Genomic DNA, 21,586 nt, shown 5'->3' on the forward strand with positions numbered 1-21,586 from the left:
TACTGCACATTACTGAAAAAGAAAAAAAGAAACAATACTAACTTCTTATTAACACCTTAAAATGGAAACTGAGATGTCCACATTACTAGAAATCGTGCTAGAAATATTAGGTGTCAGCATACAACCATTTTTTTGCATTCTTAGCCTACTACCAACTTTTTCATGGACTTTTTTCTTGTAGTATAAACAACAAAAGTAAAATTCTTTGGTTTTTTAGATGCTGGAAAACACGTGTTTCAAACTCTACATGAAAATGCATGCAAATTTGCAGGTCAAATCACAAGGAACTGAGCAGTTTGTCTATTTGAAGTAATATAGTAAGAGTACAGACATTCAAAGCCTTGCCAAAAAAAGCCTCATGTCCAACTGCCAGTTTTGCCATAGTACTTAAAATCTCTTTTGGATAATTTAACATACCTTCTATTTCATCACAGCAGTTACTCTGTTAAAGCAAATGTAAAATTAAAGGACTAGAATTAGAAACTTGCTGTCATGACATCAGAAATAAATTCTTCACCATGAGGGCACTGGAATAGGTTGCCCAGGGAGGTTGTGGAAGCCCCCTCTCTGGAGGTGTTTAAGACCAGGCTGGATGAGGCTTTGTGCAGCCTGGTCTAGTGTGAGGTGTCCCTGCTCACAGAAGGAAGGTTAAAATCTGATTATTTTAAGGTCCCTTCCAACCTTAACCGTTCAATGATTCTATGTTTATCAGGTAACAGACAATTTCAGTTTTATTCTTCACCTCTCAAAGAAACTACAACCATCACTCTTAGCTGAGATTATAAAAAATATTATAATTACAGAAGCAATAAGAATGATAAAAAAAATATGTACAAGCAGAGAACAAAGGAGAGAATGTAGAGTGAAAAACTGAGCTGTTATGGAAGGGAAGGGTCCTTCAGGGGCTGGATGCTGAAGAAAACAAAGCTCTTGTCCCTGCTTTTGTGGGGTTGAATACGGAAAAAGAAACCCAACAAGCTGTACAAGAAATGAAGCTGTACAAAAGGTCATCAATCAGACTAAAACCAAAACATAAACCCACAAAAATCCCCTTGTACATGATTTAATGCTGAATCATTACCAAACCCATGCAGAACAACCAGAGTTTGCTTGAGAGCTAAAAATGGGAAGATAATACCACTGCTCTTCTTTCTACTGGATAGTAGCTAGAAACATTTATATATATACACATATATATATATGCCAGGCCTTGACATATAAAAATGGAGTTGCAAGAGACAAGTGAGAAAACTGAAAACTCAGAGAAATGCAAAATTCCATATAACTGGTAATGCTTGGATGCTGGGTGAAAGCAAAGTTAGAACTACTACTAGAGAAAACATTTAATCTAAGATTTATTATAAACTACATGCCACGTTTCTTAGGCCATCCTGACAAGTGGATTCTGATCTTTCCCTGTTACCTCCACTTGAGGACACACCCTCTGACAAAGGGGCATCCTGCCCTGAGAGCCTGAAGACAGAAGTGTGGACTTGCTGAATCTGTACAGCAACACAGATCCTCTCTCCTCCAGCTCCCCAAACATGATTCCTGGAAAGAACTTGTACAGCTGCCTTAATTACAAGAATCTAGAATTATAGGTGGATGTAGAAACTATGGGATTTGATGCCCTCCCTAGACAATCCTGTGTCTTAACCATACTATGGAAAAAGTACTGTTGATTTACAAGAGGCAAGAAGCAGGTCACTCTCATGCAGAACTGCATTGAATCTTAATTTTTTTTTAAGTACTGCCTGCACAATGTAACAAGTGGAAATAACTGCACATATACACAAAATAAACCACTAGACACATGACTGGGTGATATGCACATGTATAGATATAGGTGAACAGGTATCGATTCCTTCAAATGTTCCATCCTGTATGCACCTAAAGTGTTCCTGAAAAATATTTACAACACGGGTGAAATTATTGATTTCCACTACTCATGAGTATTATTTTTGGCAGAAGGATTCTAAGAAAAACAAATAAATAGTCCAAGGTGTAAAAATTCCAGCCCCAAGTAGCTGCAGGTTTTATCAGAAAGTAGCAGGGAACTTCAGGCTTTTTAGACACTGAAGTTGCTGAGGCATATGAACACAAGTTGCTCAGTGTGGCTGCAGCAATATAATTTCCCTTTCTCCCCTCTGCTGGAGGAGTTTAATTCCAATACAGAGTGTGTTAAGCTCTTAAGAAGCATCTGGAGCTATTGCACAAGCAACACAAACATGAGCTCTTGTTTCATTTCTCTTTTCAAACTCTTAATTTCTCTTCAGCACTTCCCCTTTTCAAACCAACTATTAACCCAGCACTTAGATAATGTCTATACAATATTCAGACAAACATTCCCCAAGGGTTTAGAAACAAAATTCATAAACATCTGTTGACAGAAAACTCACTTTTATTACCATATATCTAGTCTTTTTTACATAGGGGTAAGGAAGACAGAATGAGTAAGGGCTTATCCCACAGCTCTTTTTCTCCACATCAAAGGTGCCTGGGATTAGAAACTAGCATTATAGGCAGACAGAAGAATTAGATGTGTGATATTATTCTGTCTGCACCAAACATGGGCACATTTTTCCAAGAGGTCTGTTGAAATTTTGTAGTTTGATAAGAATATTTCTCAAGTAAAAAACAAATTTTCCATTGAGGAAACCGAAGGGTCTCCCTATAATTCTCCGAAAGAAGAAATCCATCCATTTCCAATTCTTTGTCATCCCTTACTATTCTCTTAACGTTCTTCTGTAGCCTAGCATACTTTCCACAGACCTTTCACCATCTGAAATGGAATATGTTCAATCTGCCTAAGAACTACCTCACAAGCGACCATTTTGCACAGCATGTGTCAGGTTAAAGGACAAAATATGCCCACAGCCTCTCAAGTAAGCATGCTTATCAGCCCTCTGTGTCAATTGAGGGTTCAGAAGAAGATAAGACTTATTTCTTTATACACTGAATTATTGAGACCCTAGAATCCTAAGTAGGATACTTCTCCCCTGATACCTGTTCTCCCTTCAGTTGCTGTTGGGCTAATTGGATGTTAAGTTTACTACTATGGTATGAAAGAACAAGAGAAACAAGCTCTCTGCTTCTCTGTCATTAATGATTCTTTAATCTCAGAAGTCAAGCCAATGGCAGGGAAAGTGGAACTCTGTAACAGGGCTTGACCCTGTTGGGCAAGCCAAAATGGGACAAGGCAATAGCAGACTGACACCTTCCACTTCTTCCAAATTTCAGAAGTCATTTGGGACACTGAGGAGTCCTGGCATACATTGTTAGGTGTTGCTTTTCATGGTTAGAAATGGCCATAGCTGCACTTCTCTTACCACCTTCTGCTGTGGTACTGGCAGGCATGTGTACTCACGATGATCTCCATGAAAAGCCAGGCCTTGACATCACAGAAAGCTGGGAACTTTTCTTAGGGCATTTGAAAGTGAACCAGCAAAATAATGCCCTTTCATCCACCCCATTCAAAAACTGTAATTCTTTTCCTTCCACTCTGAAAGTAACATTAAAAAGCAATCCAATGTCCCCATTTCACTAAGCTGGAGCCCAGACTATTTTCCTGTCATTGCACCTCACTGGATGTGTGCCTCCCAAGCACACCCTTTACCTTGTGCCACATCTGACACAGCAACTGCATTCCCCAGGGCTCTGAAGATACTGTTTCTCCTTCACGTGGGTTGATAGCCACAAATTACCTTAAGGTCCTTTTGAGGTATGCTCATAGATAAAGAAAACCTTTGTTAATGTACATGATTAACAACCTCTTGTAATGCGACACTGCTTTGGAAGGGAATATATCACACACAAGTCAGTATTTCAGACCCATGTCTGAGTACCATGTCAGTATTTATACATAACTTCTCAGAAATGTCGTTTTATCTGTTCTTTGTAGCTCTAACCGCATTAAGGAGTCAGTCAGAAATGCAGAGCAGAGAAAGCTTCAAGTGGCAATGAGCTCACCTCTTCTTGCATTATACATGACAACATGATTGGTACCCTCCTTCAGGGAGGTTCTAGGAAAGCAGAAGCAGCTGGCAAGAGAAGAGAGTATCTACTCAGAGGCAAAACTCTGAATATTTTTTCCTTCAACAGTAATGCTTAAACTAGTACCTACATGTAGTGCACCAATATAAACAGATCAACCCATACTGCTGTCAGCTACTCCGGGATCAAAATTTATACTTGGTATCAAAGAAAGGTGCAACACAGTACTGCTCTTGAGAAGAAAGCTTTATGGAAAACACTGGTCACTCAGGGAAAGGGCACCCTGCATGTGCTTAATTGAAATTCCAGTTGAAAATGCTACTCTAGTGCTTGATAATAGTGGGGAGTGAAGAACAACAAAGCAGGAAACAGTATTGTGCATATAAAGCAATCTAAGGTTTTTTTTCTTTATAGTTGGCTTTCAGAGCAGATGAAGTTGTGACTTTTTTAATATGCATTTATTCTCTCTCTTTTCATCATACTAATGATAACTTGATCACTGAAACCTGAATTATTTTTATTTCCATTGACAGAAAGTACTGAAAAAGAAGGGAAGTCTCATCTTTCAAATTAAGAAAAAACCCAAACTTTCTCCAAGATTTATACTGTCTCAAGTTTGACAATGGCTTTGACTCAGTTTCAACTCAGAAAATATTTAAACATACTTGCTTTTAACCAAGCACATAATTTTACTAATTCAGCAGAAAAAAAATAGATACACTTTAAACTTATGTGCTTACATGTTTTAATAGATGAGGACCAAGCCCTGGACAGAAATAAAGGAATAATGAAATACAGTAAAGCTAACTCTCTGCAGAGCACTAAATGAAAACACAACTTGCACAAACCCGGCATTTTTCCAATGCAAAATTTCTCCCTTTCATCAAATCTGCTGTGATACTTACTTTTCTGAATGTTTCAGCAGCTGGAAACAAGTGTTTTAGCTTTTATTTCAAGAAAAGAAGAACCATTCTAGCCCTTCAGATTGTTGAGAAAACATGAAAAAAGTGTATTTGAGGCTTTGAGACCAGAAAACAAATAAAGGAATGAGTTATTTATTTAGTGGTTAAATTGCATGACTACTTAATACATGGGGCTGGAAATAATTGTCTTTTCTCTAGAAGAAACAAATGCTTCAGGTGTAAGTACTTTAGCACACAAGCTATTAGTTATTTACAATAGAGATTAATATGCTGGCATCCTTTACGTTTATGATAATACAATGATAAACTGAAATTATGAGCCTGAACTGAATAAAAATAGCCTGAGTTCAGGGTATATGTAACAATGAAGTAGTTCTATTATGGACAAATCCACCAAAATAATTAACATACAAAAATCTCAGCCATATAAATAATACAAGTTTTTGAAAGATATGCTAAGAATGTTAAAATCTAAAAGCCATGTTGAATTATTTTATGCAATCTCAGACATCCTCTAAGAACAGAGTCTAGGGGAAAACAGCTGTTCTGCTGAGGGTTAATTAATGTGTATTTAAACAACTTATATTCAGTCTTGGAATAAAGAAAAAAGGGGAAAACAAAAAGAATTCTTCTTATATCAGTGTATGCCATTCCAGCCTCATTAAATCTGCCCAACTAGCAAAAAGACCTAAAGTTAGAGCAAAGAAAGACTATTCTGTCTGGACAAGAAGATATTAATCATCCTCACCATTATATTCACAACCAAGCAGTCACACAGAAGCACACTGTACTTAAGAAAATTGTTTCAGACTAGTTTCAAAATATAAAATGCATTTGAAAAATATGATTTAATGGTCTTGCACTCCTTTATAGGAACCTCCCCCACCCCGATAAGACGTGACAAGTACACTTAGAGCTTGTATTTGTGTATGCTGAATTGTAGGGTTTAGGGCCGTATGCCAACCATGAGTTTCTGACTACTTACCCACTCTTCCTCATCATACTCAGAATGATGTGGTATAGAGTCCTGTCTTGTAATCTGAGAAGGATGATCCTGATGTTGTAAATCACTCCCCTCTTCTGCAGTGTTTCTAGGCACAGCCGGTTTCTTGAGGACACAGCCAGGCCGGGCTGTGTACAGTGCTAAAAGGGCACTTCTGACCAGCTGATCCTTAAATGCATGCACAAATAACTCTGTCTAGAAAACAAAATAATGAAGAGGTTAGACCAAGGGATGCAATACTGCAATATAGATATTTCAACATTTAATTACCTTTAGGTGCAGAAAATATTTGTTTCAGGCTGGCCTGAGAAACAGAAAGCAAAACAGACCAACAAAAAATGATAAACAATTTGAGGGGTTTAGGGACATCATCACATTCTACAATCCCAGTGTTCTAATGACTAACATGAAGACACAGTATCTGTCAGAGAGGTCATAATCTTTTCACGTAATTCTATTTTATTCGAGTTCCAAATTTTGCCTGCAGAGACAAGCCTCTACAAGAACCAGTTCCAGGAGTAATCAACCACTGTTTGATAACTTCTGAATAAGTATCAGATGAAACGTGATAAGCAAATTTAAGGATGATCTTAAATACAAACACACCACTCTACACTGCTGAGATTTAAGTACCTGCAAAAGAAGGTACATTTCCAAAGATAAATTTTGTTATGTGCAGGTATCAACCCAAGTATCAGGGCAGGTGATGACACCTGATTTTTAGCTTTATTTTTAAAGAAAGAAAACTTTGAAGTAGTTTTCCCAGGCTCTCTAAAGATGTTATACAACCCCTGCATCCTTTTGCTAAATCTTTTTCATTGACTGTGGTATCTGCAAGTTTACCATATTTTTAAAAACCTCCAATCTCCCTGCAATATTTATCTCCTTTCCACCCCAACAAGGAAAATGTTTTCTGCTTATGGTGTTAAACATCTCTAGACTATGCCCACCTAAAACAGTTGCTGTTGCCACCAGGCTGCCACGCACATCTGTCTGCTGCAATCACACACAAATATGGCCCTATCTCTGCTACTTGTCCTACTTTGGAGGCTGGCTACTGAAAAGAAAGATCAGTAGTGGGTAGTAGTCAGAGGGGCATACCAGGGTAGAGACCTTTTTTGTAAAAACCCTTACCTGGGCCCCAGGGAGGCAGCAAACCTCCCTACATGTTGGGTCTGGTTGACAAATAGGGTCCTCCATTCCTCTGAGCAGGGAATCACCAATGACAACAACTCTCCACTTTTGTCTTAGCAGAAGATGTTGTTATGCAAGTAGGCTGACTCATGTTGGGCCTCTCCTCTGTCCCAGATGGTCTATCATCTGTGACATCATTAGTCTGTCCCTCAACTTCCACAGCCTCACACCTGTTGTGCAGACTTATCTGAGGGGAGGATGTACGAAGGGAAGGGGGACACCCACAGCCTCAAGCAGGAACCTGCTTCCACCTTCCCTCATGTTCTTGCTTACTATTGCTAGACTGGTAGCAGGAGGGCTGAGGACTCTTTTTTCTTCCTGCGTCTCTTGATGTACCTGCCTCAGGGATGTTAGGGTGCTATTCCACCCATCTATTTCATCCTCAGAGTCTCTGATGCTTCTTAGCCTCTCAACTTCATCTTTAGCTCAGCCATCATGCAGAGCAGGTCCTCTTCTTGGTCACACCTCATACATATATTGCTACAGCAGTCATCAAGTATTGGAGATAGGCTGTGGCATTCCCTGCAGCTGGAGATCTGGATGGCTGCAGGCCTCTGTGGCAGCATGGTCTGGGTTGCTGCATCCTTTACAGCAGAGGTAACTGCTTTTGCCTGTGTGGACATCATCTCCAAGTTTCATCCTATTGTTGATGTTGTGGCTGTTGTTCACCTTGTTATCTGGTAATCAGCTATGCAAAGTACTAGGTCCTAAGTGCTATCCTTTATGCTGGTGGTACAAAGAAAGGCTAAAATTTTGCTGCAAATAAAACTCAAAATAAGAATCTTAGGAATACCTAAGCTAAGTTACGGGGTTTTTTTAACCAACACCAGGACGTATTTCAGATCTGATTTAGAATTCTATAGTGATTAGGCTTGGCAACACTATTAATCTCCCTGGCAATGTTTCCATACCATTCTGTCTCTTCCTGACTAACTTGGTGCCTGAGGGAAAGGGTACTTAAACAGTTTTCTTATATGTAGCCTCACGGTCCTGAAAGGCACCGCATTTCCAGGCTCCCTGTGCAGTCTTTGGAGAATATTGCTAGGAAACCCTACTAATCTTCTGTAAAGAAGAGACAAAATGAGACTTGCAAAGTTGTCTTTTCTTGTATGGTAACAGCAGAGCTGTTCAGAGTTCAAGACCACAGTTCTGTATCAAGAGAGTGCAAAGTACTTTACTTGTCTGTCCTTAGAAATTACAACATCATGGTTTTGCTGAGTTTTTGTACCTTGCCTCCCCCTCAAATTCTGCCTGAGATAATTTCAGGTCTCTGCATTGGGCAAGGTAGACTCAAAAAAGCTTTACATTTCAAAAAATTTTACATATGGGACAGCTTGAGCTAAGGAATGCCCACTGTGTCTGCAATGTATATTGGGTAGCTATCTGAAAAAGTAAATCAATTTAATATTGATATTTTAAAGAGAAAATTCATTTTAAAAAGCAAACTGGCATGAAAACGAACATCCATTTTCTTTCACGTAGAGTCTAAAATGATTCTGTAATTGAATTCCATTCAAGGATTCCATTGGCTTAAAAACAATCTACATTTTAACTACATTTTCTTACAGCTCAGTACAGCTAAATATGCAGAACATCACTATTTATAAAACTGTATTGAAATCACAAAACAAAGTCTATAAAAAAGAAATTTAAACTTTGCAAATTCTTTTAGATACCTGACTAAAGAATGTTTTTGCAAAGACAGGCATAGCTGCAAAGTGAATTTATAAAGCTTTCTGCAAGCTGCAAATGCTGATACATTTGTCAACATCTAAAGGCTTCCTTAACCAAGTAACAGAAAACATTGATAAAAGGTTAGTCTCAGGAAAACACTAGAGTAAATTGCAAATGATATATGGATAAGTAAAACCATGCTTAATGTGGGAAAATCAGCTCCATTTAAGAACAAGCAGTGGAATCATTTGACATAATTTTCCATTTTCAGTGCATGCAGTCAGTCCTTCCATTTCTAACAAATACTTAACAGCATTTCAAATTATTGATAGCTCAGATATAGTCACTGAAACCTAATGCTTTTAGAAAGAATTATTCTATATTGCAAGCTTAATATTATCTTATAAGTGATATGCTTTTTAATAAACCCGAGGAGTTTAATGACCAGGCAAATCATTTTTACAACTTCTTGAAACAGCTCTTTAATTTCTATTAAGTTAAAATGTAAGAAAATGTTTCTTTTTTACATATAAAAAGCAGAGAGCAGAAGCACCTCATATGCCTCAAAAATATAGGTAGGTATCATGTAATTCTATTCAGAAAGGCATGCCAATCTGTCTTAAATAGAACTAGGGACACCCCTAAGTTTTGACTCTCCCATACTGTACCAGATTATATAGACAGATTACCTCAGGGTGTTGAGATGATGCCTTGAATTAACAACGAAGGATCTAGATGCAGCACTGTGTGGGTTCACTCAATTTGGTTTTTTGAAACTTATTATTGCTTTCCCTGAAATTGTCTCCTGATCTTTCCTCCCCAGCTCTCTTCCCTTCTTTATGAGCAGCTGTCCCTCCACACTAGCTTCCTCTGCAAGTCTCACCTTCTTCCTCAATTATAGTCTTCTCCTCAGAGTAAATGTGGGAATGGACAGGGAAGCAAGTATTCAACTGTTCCTGCAGCAGTTGTTCAGACAACCGTATTAATCTCTTTCGAGCAAAAGGTGAAGGCTAGACAGAAACTATGGGCTGCCAGGTCCAGCAATTTAATCCTGGCTCTGAAAAGTTGATATGAATACATACAACTACATCACTACCTATAAATGTAAAATATCTGTGACTTTTCCAAACTGAATGGATTGTCTTTTGTGTCCCTTTTCTGCAGTCATGCTCCAATAGGCCATGGTTCAAACAGTGGGCTAGTACTGCAGCTGCCTGCAGCCACTCTGAAATTGTCCACTCCTCCTGCCCAGACAGGTGAAGGTGAGAAGGGAAAAGCAAATGGCTACAGCTAACATACCAAATCCCTAGCAACCACATCTTGAATCTTCAGAACAAACGCTGCTTTGCTTGACTGGCTTCACTTGTGCATGCACACATATTTCTTTGCACCAACCATTAACAGAGCACCTGCACTTTTTCTATTTGCAGCAAAAAATGTCTCCTTCAGTACGACATGGAAAAAGGTATGCTGTAATTGCCAACCCCCCCTAAATTCCTCCCTTTCATTTCCAGGCTGAATTCTACTTTCATGTATTTCCCTGACGTTCACAGCAATTCCAGTGTTATCAGACTTGCTGTGAATTTACACATCTATAACAGAGACAACATTTCTCTTCCCCGTGGCTCCAATGCAATACCTTCACAGCATGTGGCTGAGCTCAGTATTCAGATTGAAACTCTCCCATTGAGCGATGAACTGCTGGGATAATAGTGCTTAACAGACCACAGGGGTTGCCACTTCCCAATAGCTGAAGATATATTGAAATGGTTATTGATGGTGCTATTAAGCCATATTGAGATCACATTACAGAAGGTATGGCCCACAAAGTGATGGGAAACCTTTTCAACCCCTCTGGTCATAGCTATAGTGCTTAATATTTTTATAGGATAACATACGCTTAAAAGTACTTCAGACTTCAGCTAATCTCCAATACCATTCTGTGAGACAGGTGGAAAACATTATCTTCCTTAATCTGGAGATAAAGAAACTAAGATGAAGAAGTGCCTACAGCTAGAGAGGAATGTGACAGGAGGATTAAAATTTGAGACCTCCTGGTGTCAACTTCCTCTCCTTCCAGACTGCATCACCATTTCTGATTATGCTATTATTCTAAACCTTACACACAAACCTGGTTTGAGCTACCTCCTACAAGCAGTAGTTGGAAGTACCACAGAAAAAGAAATAAAATAACCATTTATCATCACACAAAATCATTTACAATCATCTATTTTTTATAAACCCCAGTATGTGGCCACTAGAGGCTAACAAAGACATGAAATTAAATTAATTATACTTTCAAATAAAGACAATCTTTATAGATTTCATTAATTTTCTACACAGAAAGCATACAGAAATGCTAAATAGTATTATTTTTCTGATAACATTTGAAGCTTATTTTAGTAGAGCTTATTTAACATTTCCTGATGCTATGAAAGTCAATTTATATTTAAAAAAGCCCAGCAGTTAGAGACTTGATTATTCCATTTTTCATTGCTGTGAAGATTTCAATCTTACTTTTTCTGAAAGCATCTTTAAAGAATTCTTCAGGCTGTCTGGAGAATGCTGGCTTGCAGAATTAAGCAGCAGGTCTGCATGGCTTGATATGAGAGGCTGTAGATGATTGATGTTGCTGAGTACTTCTTTTGCCTTGGCTGTGTTTTCAGGTGAATAGTAAATACACTGGTATCCAGTACTGCAATAACACAGAAGGAGTCACACAATGTCAAAATTATTTCTGGTATTAATAAAAAATGCTTAATGTACTAAAAAATTTACCACTGGTTTTGTAAAAAATGACAGATACCTGAACTTCACTGATACCATTTCTTTAAGGGTAAAAAAACCCCTTGCTTGAACAGTAGAGGACAATGAACTCCCTACCACCAAATGCTCCAATTAGGACTGTTCAACCTCATCATTCTTTTGAGTGATTAATCTTAACATTAGAAAAAACTTTTTTTTTTTTCATTTTATAAATATAATTCTTGAAAAATTAAAGGTTTGACCAAGTCAGATTGTAATCACAAAGCGCTTAAGGCTCCTTATTTTTACAGTTCAACTCCCCATCACATTATTAACTACCTTACCAAGTCTTTCAAAACAAGTCGCTAATGTTTAATTGATCAGTGGCCCACATTATGTTTTGATTAGGGTCAGTGATATTCAGAAAATGGTGATAACCAGAGTTATTTCCAATAAAAATCATGTGCCTATTTTGCAAGGACACTGAAAAGGGGCGTGGGAGTTAATTACTACAAAAAACTACAAAAATACATAAATGCATACTGCAAGCTTCCTACTTTCCTTTTAACTGTTCACAAACTCCTGCAATTCTTCGGCATGACTCCTTTCCCTATCCCTCACTTTTTTTCCCCAATACTTACTAATTATGCAATAACCATTCATACAATTGTTCCAAAATAGCACTTTAAGAAAGCATGAACACATGTATTGGTTCTTTGTTGCCGTATACATCTCCCACACCTAAGACTTTTCTACATAGTCTTCCCCTTTCTAAAGCCCTGTGTCAGTCTTTTAGAGAAACCAATGAAAATCTTTTGCAGTTTCAAATTAACCTGTAATGTTAACACAGGAAAAAACACAACCAAGCAACTCCTGGAACATTACTAATGCCAGAGTGATGTACATACTACTCTCCAGTTGTTTCTGTACACATCATTCCTCTTTCCTCTTGTGTCTCTTCCTGCTACACCCTTCAGTCTTTTCCTCCCTTTCTCACTGTTTTAATTAATTACTTAATTGTACATATCAGGGCCTGAATTTTAACACTCGTGCAATCCTTTGAACTTGATGCACTGCTTTTCATTTGTCTTTTTCTAGATCTCTCTTCTCTCCCGTTTCCCCTTTGTGTCTTCTGGTGTCCCTCTGAGTTCCTCCTCATTAGTGTTGCACAAATTAGAAATTAAATTTCTATCAATGAAGGACATAGGCACATTCAGAATTCAAATGAAGTCACTTCCATGAAACTTAAAAGGCTTCAGTCTTCCAGCAATTTAAAACAAATTCATGCAGTCTTCAAATTACACCTCTTAAATACCTTGCATAGTTACAGTCCCAAATTCCACAACACCCTACCCTATTTTTCTGTCTTTCACCACTGTCTTCATTTTTAGATACAGTTTTTAGAGGCAGTCAGGATGAACAGCATCTGAGTCAGTGAAGCTTTGCCAGGATCAGTCATGTCACCAGCCACACCAAAATAACTATGTGACTCCAACTTGCACTAACTCCAGAGGTCAGAATTCTGAATATTTCAACATGAATTGTAAAAACTGTCTCTCGTTTAGACCTATCTCTACATTCACTGCAACTCTCAAGCTGTCAGTAGACACAGCAAGGACCAAAGGGGTAATAGTCTATGCTAACTGTAGCAATGACATAGCCTTAAAAGTCTTGATACTTCACAGTGCTGAATAATCTTCTCTAATTCCCCTTCAGGCTTCTCCCTCTCTTTATCAGCCAGCCTTTTTGCAAGCTGAATCTGGCTAACACTGTTATCAAGCTCACCATGCACTTATTCCTTTCTGGGATTCCCCTCAGCCTTTAATTCCCAGATCATTTTCATTCATCTCCCACAGTTCTAAGCTCCACTGAGTATTGCAGCAGAACAGCTACAGACAATGCTATAAGAAAAGAAAGAGAGAAGAGAGATACTAAAGCTGTGGGTAGTTTTCATTCTAATAAAGTCAATCATAACTTTAAAATAATGGAAATGGTGAAGAGAGAATGACTTTTATTTCAGAATTAAGTGTTCTATCAGACCCCATTATTTGGCTAATTTTAACATTTCCTGAACCCTGGAAAGCGTGAGGTGACTCCAAATACTATTTTCTTCAAGATCTGAGGGGAACTTTCCCCCAGCCCCTATAAAGCAAGTGGGAAATTGTTTTTCAGAAACAACATGTTTGGGAATATCTGAAATTTCTAACTGTTGAATCTTGACACTGTTGCATTTAAGATTAGCCTGAGATTTCCTGCAGCCTTAACAATCGTGAGAAGACATTACTACTTTCAAGTCACTGAAATGAGTTTCCTTAAAAATAACTATTTTTAGAGCTTGCTGCCACATATAGCTATGATACATAAATAATGCTTTTTTAAAAGAAGCAGCTGCAAGTAGAACATCTAGAGAAACTTGTCATGGGTGTCTCTATGTAGAAAATAGATGAAGGGAATGAAGAAAATTTTGCATTAGGGCAAAGACCACTTGTGTAGGTCCAGTGCAGAAAACCAGCAGCACTATGAAAATCTACCTTTGATATGTAAAATACATGATTAGTCATGTACCTTTTGAAAATCTATAATAATGTCTTCTGGGTTAAGTTTCAAAGCTTTCGCTAAGTATATAAAATCACAATCATTTCCATAAATTGGCACGATCATTAATGACACACACGACTATTGGTGGTCATTTAAGTTTTGAAATTGTTTTAATGACACCGTCATGTAATTTGAAGAAAGATTACAGTTACTACATCTGCAATTTTAACTCTAAATTAACAAAGTTTTTGCCTGAGAATAAATACTGCAATATGCTAAATGTCTAATTTTTAATGACATTCTGACTAACTCCTCTCCTGCTGTTAACCACGTAATTTGTGTGACTGAGTTAAATTGTCACCATCTGGTACTGGGCAAACTTCTTTCAACAATGAACATTTGACCTTGCATTTGTCACAGTCAGAACTGCAGACATTAACATCAAGAATACTGTTAAAGCATACACAGCAAGAACTTCTACCCCTAGATAATCTCAAGCTTATGTACACTACTGAAAATGCCAACTCAGTGGCTTATTTCTGCATCACATGTATTCTGTCCAAAGTGGGAAGTTATGATCAGAAAGAAATGGATTACATAAAAAACGCAAGACAATTCCCTGCCTCAGGAAATTCAACTGAATCATCTGACTACTGGTGAGGTTTTAAACCAGGCTTGAGAGAGATCAGAATTCAAAATACATTGTTTTTTATTTCCTTAAGATTTCCTTGCAAACTTGGAAATTCTAACTTTAAATATGGAAGGAAAATAAATTATGTTATTAGTTCTGACATGAAGAATTAGACATGCGGTCTTTACATGAATTCTCCACAAATCTTTATCTTGAAGCAATGGCTGAGGTTGTATGCACAGAGCTTCTCTTGCTGCTCTTCTATTTCCCCTCCATTCCTAACTGACCTTTGGGATAACTCTGCATAAGTGCCTTCAGCTTGTAATGGGACACAAGTTTCAGTGAAAAGAAAGGTTAAGATGCCTTTCATTAGCCCTCTGGAGACAGATGCCAGAGCGGCACAGGTGAATCTCCCTAGGAAGACACTCCAGGAAGGTCGAATCCCTAGGGAAAACCTTCCACATTTCTTCAAATTGATTTTAGAGTATCTTTACATTGATGAAAAGATGCAGTAGCCTTTAACACATGGTAGAATCTTAAGCAAGGTTAACTGAGTATGGTTCCCAGCAAAAGAAAAAAAGTATTGTGCCTCATTAAAAGCATGAGGCTAAATGGAGCCTCTCAGTGGAGCCCTTTCCTGGCAGCCTGCTGAAGTGCCTCTTACAAGAAACAATGGCAAAATCACAAATCCCCTCTCCTCTTTCCACTCCTGGAGTCCTTCAAATGCAAAAGTTCATTGTTCTCCAAAACATACTGTATTTTCTAACCTTTGCATGCAAAGCTCTCACAACTCCTTCCCTTCTTTTTCCAGCCCCAGATCCCTTTCTTTTATGCCTGCTTAGGGAGAAGCATTTGTCATTTGATTCAGTCACGTTGTTCTAGTTGAAGAATACATTTTAGAGGTCTCCTCTTGCTACTTTGTGAGAATTCATACACTAAGCATCCATTTCTTCAGGTTTGGTAAGTGATTGGCTAAAAATTGCAGTCCTCTGTTTTCAGTCATCAAACTAGTTTGTTAGCCTAACTTAGGGTCGTTTTTTAGGAAGAGTCTGACATGATATCTATCCTAGTTACATCATCCTAAAACCAGACTTTTGCTCTTGCAAGGGAACAAAGAAAAACATAGAAAACTTCTCTGTTAGAGTAAAGGGCCAGGATCCTATCTTTGAAAAATCACAATACAGGTGCTTCTGAGGGATGCAAACAAATCTAAGAAGGGCAAACATAAGGTGATGTGCAGACACTTTGAAACAGGTATGAAATGCACTGCTAAAACCTGCACAGTTACCCAGTGCTCCTGAACACAATCCGCCATCAACTTAGAGATTGATCTACATGGTTGAGTCAGTGAAACAAGAATGAATAAAAATGAAAAAAGGCTGTGATTTTGAGTTTGTGTTCAAAATCAGTTTTGACACTTAAATGGTGCTTCAATTTTGCAAAACAGGGAAGATAAAGGAAATATTTAGCAATGTATCCTTGTCCAGTCCTACTAGCTTTTAATCTTCCATGCATTCAGCAGATTAAATTGTTTTGTTACTCAGTAGCTCATAACATTTTAATGGAAGTTATATATTTTCCTAGCTACTTCTAAAAATACTTACTTTCTTCTTTCTGCTTCAAATTTACTCAGCAGTTTTCGGAGACCACCATTCTTAAATCCTTGGAAATGGGCTGCCGGGGCTCCCACAGTAATGACATCATATAGACCATCTGGAATAGGAACAGGAAAACATGGAGATTTGCATATGCCTATGCCCAAAGCATGGCAACACTATGATATCTACTCTACAAGACATGAGAACAACAAGCCAGTATTATTTCCAAGGAATAATTGAGAATGTGTGTCTCAGGAAGGCCTAAGAACTAATCAGTCTTTCCATACAGCCACCTGCACATCTTTGAAAGTTCACTTGATTTATTGCTACATCTAAATTACATGCCACACTGTAGAACAATATTCTAGCTCTGCAGTTCTTGGTCCTTTGTGTATTTCACTTTATTAGCTCTCCCATTATTTAACTTGTAATCATGTTGAGATGCACAGATTCATGCATTTTAGAGTCAAGGAACAATTATGATGGAATAGTCTGACTGATTGAATAACACAGACCATATAATTGTAGCTAATAATTCCTGCATCAAGCTTGTCTTCTCCTTAAGTGAAGACATCTCTTTTAAAACAAAACAAAACAAACATGATCTAAAGATTTCAAGTGACAATTAATTCACTGCATTGCCAGATAAGTTGCTCCAATTATTAATCAATGAACATCCTCCTTGTCTTCCCTAGTTCGAATTTTCTTAGCTTCCACTTTCAAATACCGTTACCTTTTTTAATGCTAAATTAGCTAGTTCAATGCTAAATTGAAGAGCTCTGTTCTATGACCTGTACTTACTTCTTACATATGCTTATAAACACAGAGCAAATCAGTTGTTTTCACTTGAAAAACCTTCCAGAATGGGAAACAAACTGTATTAAGGAAACTTTTGCTAAGACAACACATTGTGGTTATTTTCTGTGTGTACTTTATGTCATACATTATTAACTTTTTCCATGGATGTATAGTTACAGAACTGGAGATTTAAACACCTTTTTAAAAGCGGCCTCTCATTTTGTGACTGACTGTCTGTGCAGAGACGAGGGTCCAATTGCATACCAAACCACAACAAATATTCCTTGAAAGTTTAAACTTGCATTTGCAGAATTTACAGTTGCAAGAATCACTACCTGTTTTGTGCTCAAACTCACTGGAGGTCAGAATGCCTCATTCTTGAAATAGATTTCTGAAGAAAACATTAGAGGATATTTTTGCAAACTATTTTATTAATCAAGGAAGCTTTCCATGTAAATTAAAATCTAATCCTCTCCTAAAATAGAATTTTTCTTGCATTCTGATGATAAATATCCCTGGAAGCAAGAAGAGTGTTGAAATGATTAACAGTTAATGAACTATGTTTCACTCCCAGAGAATAATCTCAAAGCATATTCACTCAAATTGATTTGAACTCTAATGAATTGGTGACTCTTCAATTTCCACTTAAAAGGAGAAGTGACGATTTCATTAGCCTCAGGTGAGCTTACAAGACTATTAAATAGCCCATTATTTTAGGGCATCATCAAGATTTATCCATAATACGTAATCTTGCTCTATTAAAGCTCCATCAGTACTTGACAATAAGTAGTTTGATTACTTAAAACAATGGTGGCTTGAAACCAAAATAAGGGATGAACCCATCTGTTTACCTAGATAAGGGCTTCTGAATATGTTTACAGATAGCTCATGAAGCTACATTTAACAGACTAAAGTTTGCTGCTTTTCCCGACTCTGTTTTAAAATCAGTAGTTATAGCTGCTTTGGGGGGGATTTGCTCAGAAGGATGCCTTCACACACCCTGTGGCCTCTGCTTAGCATGGTCAAGGAGCAGCTGCTTGAGGCACAAACACATCCAGTGCCTGCCCTATGCAAGTGAATGTGAGAGAGTGAGGACAGCAAAGAGCGAAAGGTCTATGATCCTGGTGACGGGCATGTGGCAGTCTCTCACTTTCCAGAGCACAGTACACTGGAAAGTGCTGCAAGAGTTGGGAGAAATGCCTTGTGATGTTCACCATTTACATATCAAGGAAGCTCTTTGTGAACGTCCAGCAGTGTCAGCACAAGACACTGGTACAGGAAGGCTCTAGTGACTCAGAACCATCTTCCAACTCCAAGAGCAGGCTACTGCTGACAACTCTCTATAGCGGAGGCAAAGCTTAAAATGCAGCAGGGATTCATAGGAGCTGTATCATGTTGTCAGTGTGCTCCCCCAGAATTATTAATTGCTGCTGAAAAAGCCCTCAACCTTTCCTCAAATAAATCAGAATTTGAAGGAAGAAAATGCAAAACAGAGCACAAAGAAATTGAGCTTTAAATCAATCATAATTTCATACTAATTATTCTGACTCAAAAGATACACTCACATCCTACTTAACTGAAACACTAACACCAGTTACCTAGTCACCAAAAACCAACAATTCCTTCAGAGAACAGAAATACTAGCTACCTGCTCATCACTCCTTCCCAAATAAAGCAGGGGTTTATAATGTGTTGACAACCAGAGTGACATGGTAGTTCCATAAACCTAAGTTTTACCAGAACATTTTAAAGAGCTGAGGGCTTCTTATGTCAAGCACAGCTTAGTCTCAAATTTGAAGCAACTTCTTTGCCTTCACAGGAGACTTTGCCAGAAGCAAAAATAAATCCCTTCAGTACACCAAATTTATTTAAAACAAGCACACTTAATGTATAATCAGGGACAAAAGCAAAGCTACGGCAATATATGAATTTTGCTTCTGTAGTATGATGAACAGAGCAAAATGTGTTGTGTATCATATGGATATTGTTTATATATACATATAATTACACAAAATACATATTCTATATAAATTCTATATACAGAATATGGTCATCCACTAATGAAATACTTTTTTTCTCAAAGCTGTTCCTACCAGAGTTTTAAACACACAGATATTTTCTACTCCTAATACCACTGTCAGTGCCCAGTAGCAACCTGAATCAATAAAAATAAACCTGTTATTAAACACATTGAACAACAAAGCACATATCCATGTGTGTACACATGATAGCTGGCATTAAAACCAATCTTGCAGTCCCAAAATTAAGATATCTGGCGGTGTAAGGGATAATGACAGCTTTGTAGCTCATCACCTTGTGTAATCACCACCTTTGTGAATGTTTACATGTTGGTTGTTTTTTTTTTAATATAAGAGTCTAGGTTATATATGTGCTTTGGTACACGCAAAGCAAAGCACAAGATGAGAATGACCAATGATGTCAAAGTGCTGCTGACTCCAGAATGATTAGCAATTGCTACAAACTGTTCAAAGTGTATATATCAAATAGAAGACAGCTCTTCAGTGCTCATAAAATGAAACATTTCAGTAAACTAAACAGATGCGACAGTGGCTATGTAATAGATACTGTAATACTTTCATCAAGCAAAGACAAATATAATAATAATCCTCAGTTACTTTTGTTATATTTGTATTGTAGTGCTACAAGAATATCCTAAACATTAGGCAGGAGTGTTGATCTGCATGAGAACAGGGAGGCTCTACAGAAAGACTTGGATAGATTGGATCGTTGGGCTCATGTTAATGGTCTGGGCTTCAATAAGACCAAGTGCCAGGTCCTGCATTGGGCCACAACAACATTGTTGTTTGGTAAAAGAAATAATGAAATACTGAACCAACAGAGTATCTAACAGAAAACCAGAAGTCCTCATGTTCCAACTTGGAAGCAGATGAACATCAGTAGTGTACAGTACAATACGCCTATAATTACTGTTTGTACTTACTGTTTTACAATCTGCTTAGATGCAGAGGGTATTTATAAGGCAAAAACCTTAGAGTGTAATTTCTGTGTTTCTACAGTGACAGCAAATTTAAGAGATCTCAATTTATCAACAAACTATTCACTATACTATAATTTGCTCATACGTATGTATCAATATAATCTTTTATCTGTAAGGGATGATGCCAAAACTATATGCAAGTAGCAACAATAGAATTCCATTTTTAACAGCATCACAGACAACACTGCAGAAAAATATCCTTTTTTTCAGAAGGTATTGCAAGTTGCAGTATTTTTAGCATAATTAGTGAAATATTTGCAGTAACCATTAAGCAAGTGATTATGTGGCACAGGGTAGCACTGAATAAGCTGATTTAGGTACAAGCAGGGTTGGGCTCATTAAGACTGTCTAAGAAATAGGATATATTAAGCTTAGAAGAATCACTGTCCTTAGTGGAACTGTGCTACTCGCTACTCAACTAGTGAGTTCATCCTGGCAGTCTCTGGGAGGAAAGATCTTGTGTTCTATCACTGTCACTGGTTCCACAATATGGGAAAAAAACCCAAACCAAAACACCTCAGAAACAGGACAGATAAGACTGGCTTTTGCATCACACTAACAGTATGGATGATCACAATGAAAAATTAAGCTGATGCCCTAGAAGGATGTTTTTCTTACTGAACATAGTGTAGCATGTCAGTATGAATCGTGACAGTATTAGTTCTGCTCTGCTAAAAACAGTGTATTTTTAACCACACATAGGTTACCAATACATTTAGTGAATATAAATTGCGCATTGACTTATTTGTTTGAAGTGTCATAGAAACAAAATGGGCACAACACTCAGAATTTGTTTTAAAGGAAGAACTTAAGAGGAAATTTAGTTAACCACTCAGTGTTCCAAAATCTGCAGTCAGTGTCCAAAATTTGTGGCTTCAGAAGGCAGAGAAATCCCTTGCACAGCTTTAACTTTGAACCTGATTCCTAAGCTTCAGCACAGATTCAGGACTTCTGATCAATCTCAGTAAGTTTGGGTGCAAGTTTATGAATTTCTACAAAAACGTGGAGGACAGGCAAGCTGGCCACTTATTTGGTCTCATGATGTGTTTAAGTCTGGACCTCTACAGACGATATATACTCAGTTGCTCTAGAAATATTCCCAACAACAACTGCAAACTGAAAGGCTGAGTTTTAGAAGCAGATACACGAACTTGAGAGAATCAAATCAAACCCTTCAGAAAACACACAGATTCTAGATTTGTACATAAAACAAATGAAGGAAATAACCACTAAGAAAGTTTCTAGAGCCCATTAAATAAAGTGAAAAAATAAACATTCTAAGCATGTGCAGCAGTACAGATTTTTAAATAATTTATGTGGAAGCTTGATTTTTATTTTATTAAAAAAACCAAAACTGTCAAATAAAGCAAAAAAGCAAGAAACAAGCTAGTCATACAAGAAACCCTCTATATATCAAGCCATACTATATGACTCTTACAAACAAGCTAATATTATACAAACTTCACCAGA

General features: G+C 37.6%; 1 protein-coding gene across 1 annotated transcript in view; it reads right to left on the bottom strand.

Annotated features, from left to right (window-relative positions):
- Nucleotides 1–21,586, bottom strand: part of INPP4B (inositol polyphosphate-4-phosphatase, type II, 105kDa) — a 267,071-nt gene that overhangs the window by 53,187 nt on the left and 192,298 nt on the right. Inside the window, exons 15-19 of the mRNA XM_010008928.1 lie at nucleotides 16,306–16,414; nucleotides 11,305–11,482; nucleotides 5,898–6,114; nucleotides 4,153–4,160; nucleotides 325–355 (exon numbers count right to left, since the gene is read on the bottom strand). Coding sequence (XP_010007230.1) covers nucleotides 325–355; nucleotides 4,153–4,160; nucleotides 5,898–6,114; nucleotides 11,305–11,482; nucleotides 16,306–16,414 — 543 coding nt within the window. The remainder of the gene's footprint in view (nucleotides 1–324; nucleotides 356–4,152; nucleotides 4,161–5,897; nucleotides 6,115–11,304; nucleotides 11,483–16,305; nucleotides 16,415–21,586) is intronic.

This window comes from Chaetura pelagica, unplaced genomic scaffold (assembly GCF_000747805.2).
Source record: "Chaetura pelagica isolate M959 unplaced genomic scaffold, ChaPel_1.0 scaffold221, whole genome shotgun sequence".
In the NCBI taxonomy this organism is placed as follows: Eukaryota; Metazoa; Chordata; class Aves; order Apodiformes; family Apodidae; genus Chaetura; species Chaetura pelagica.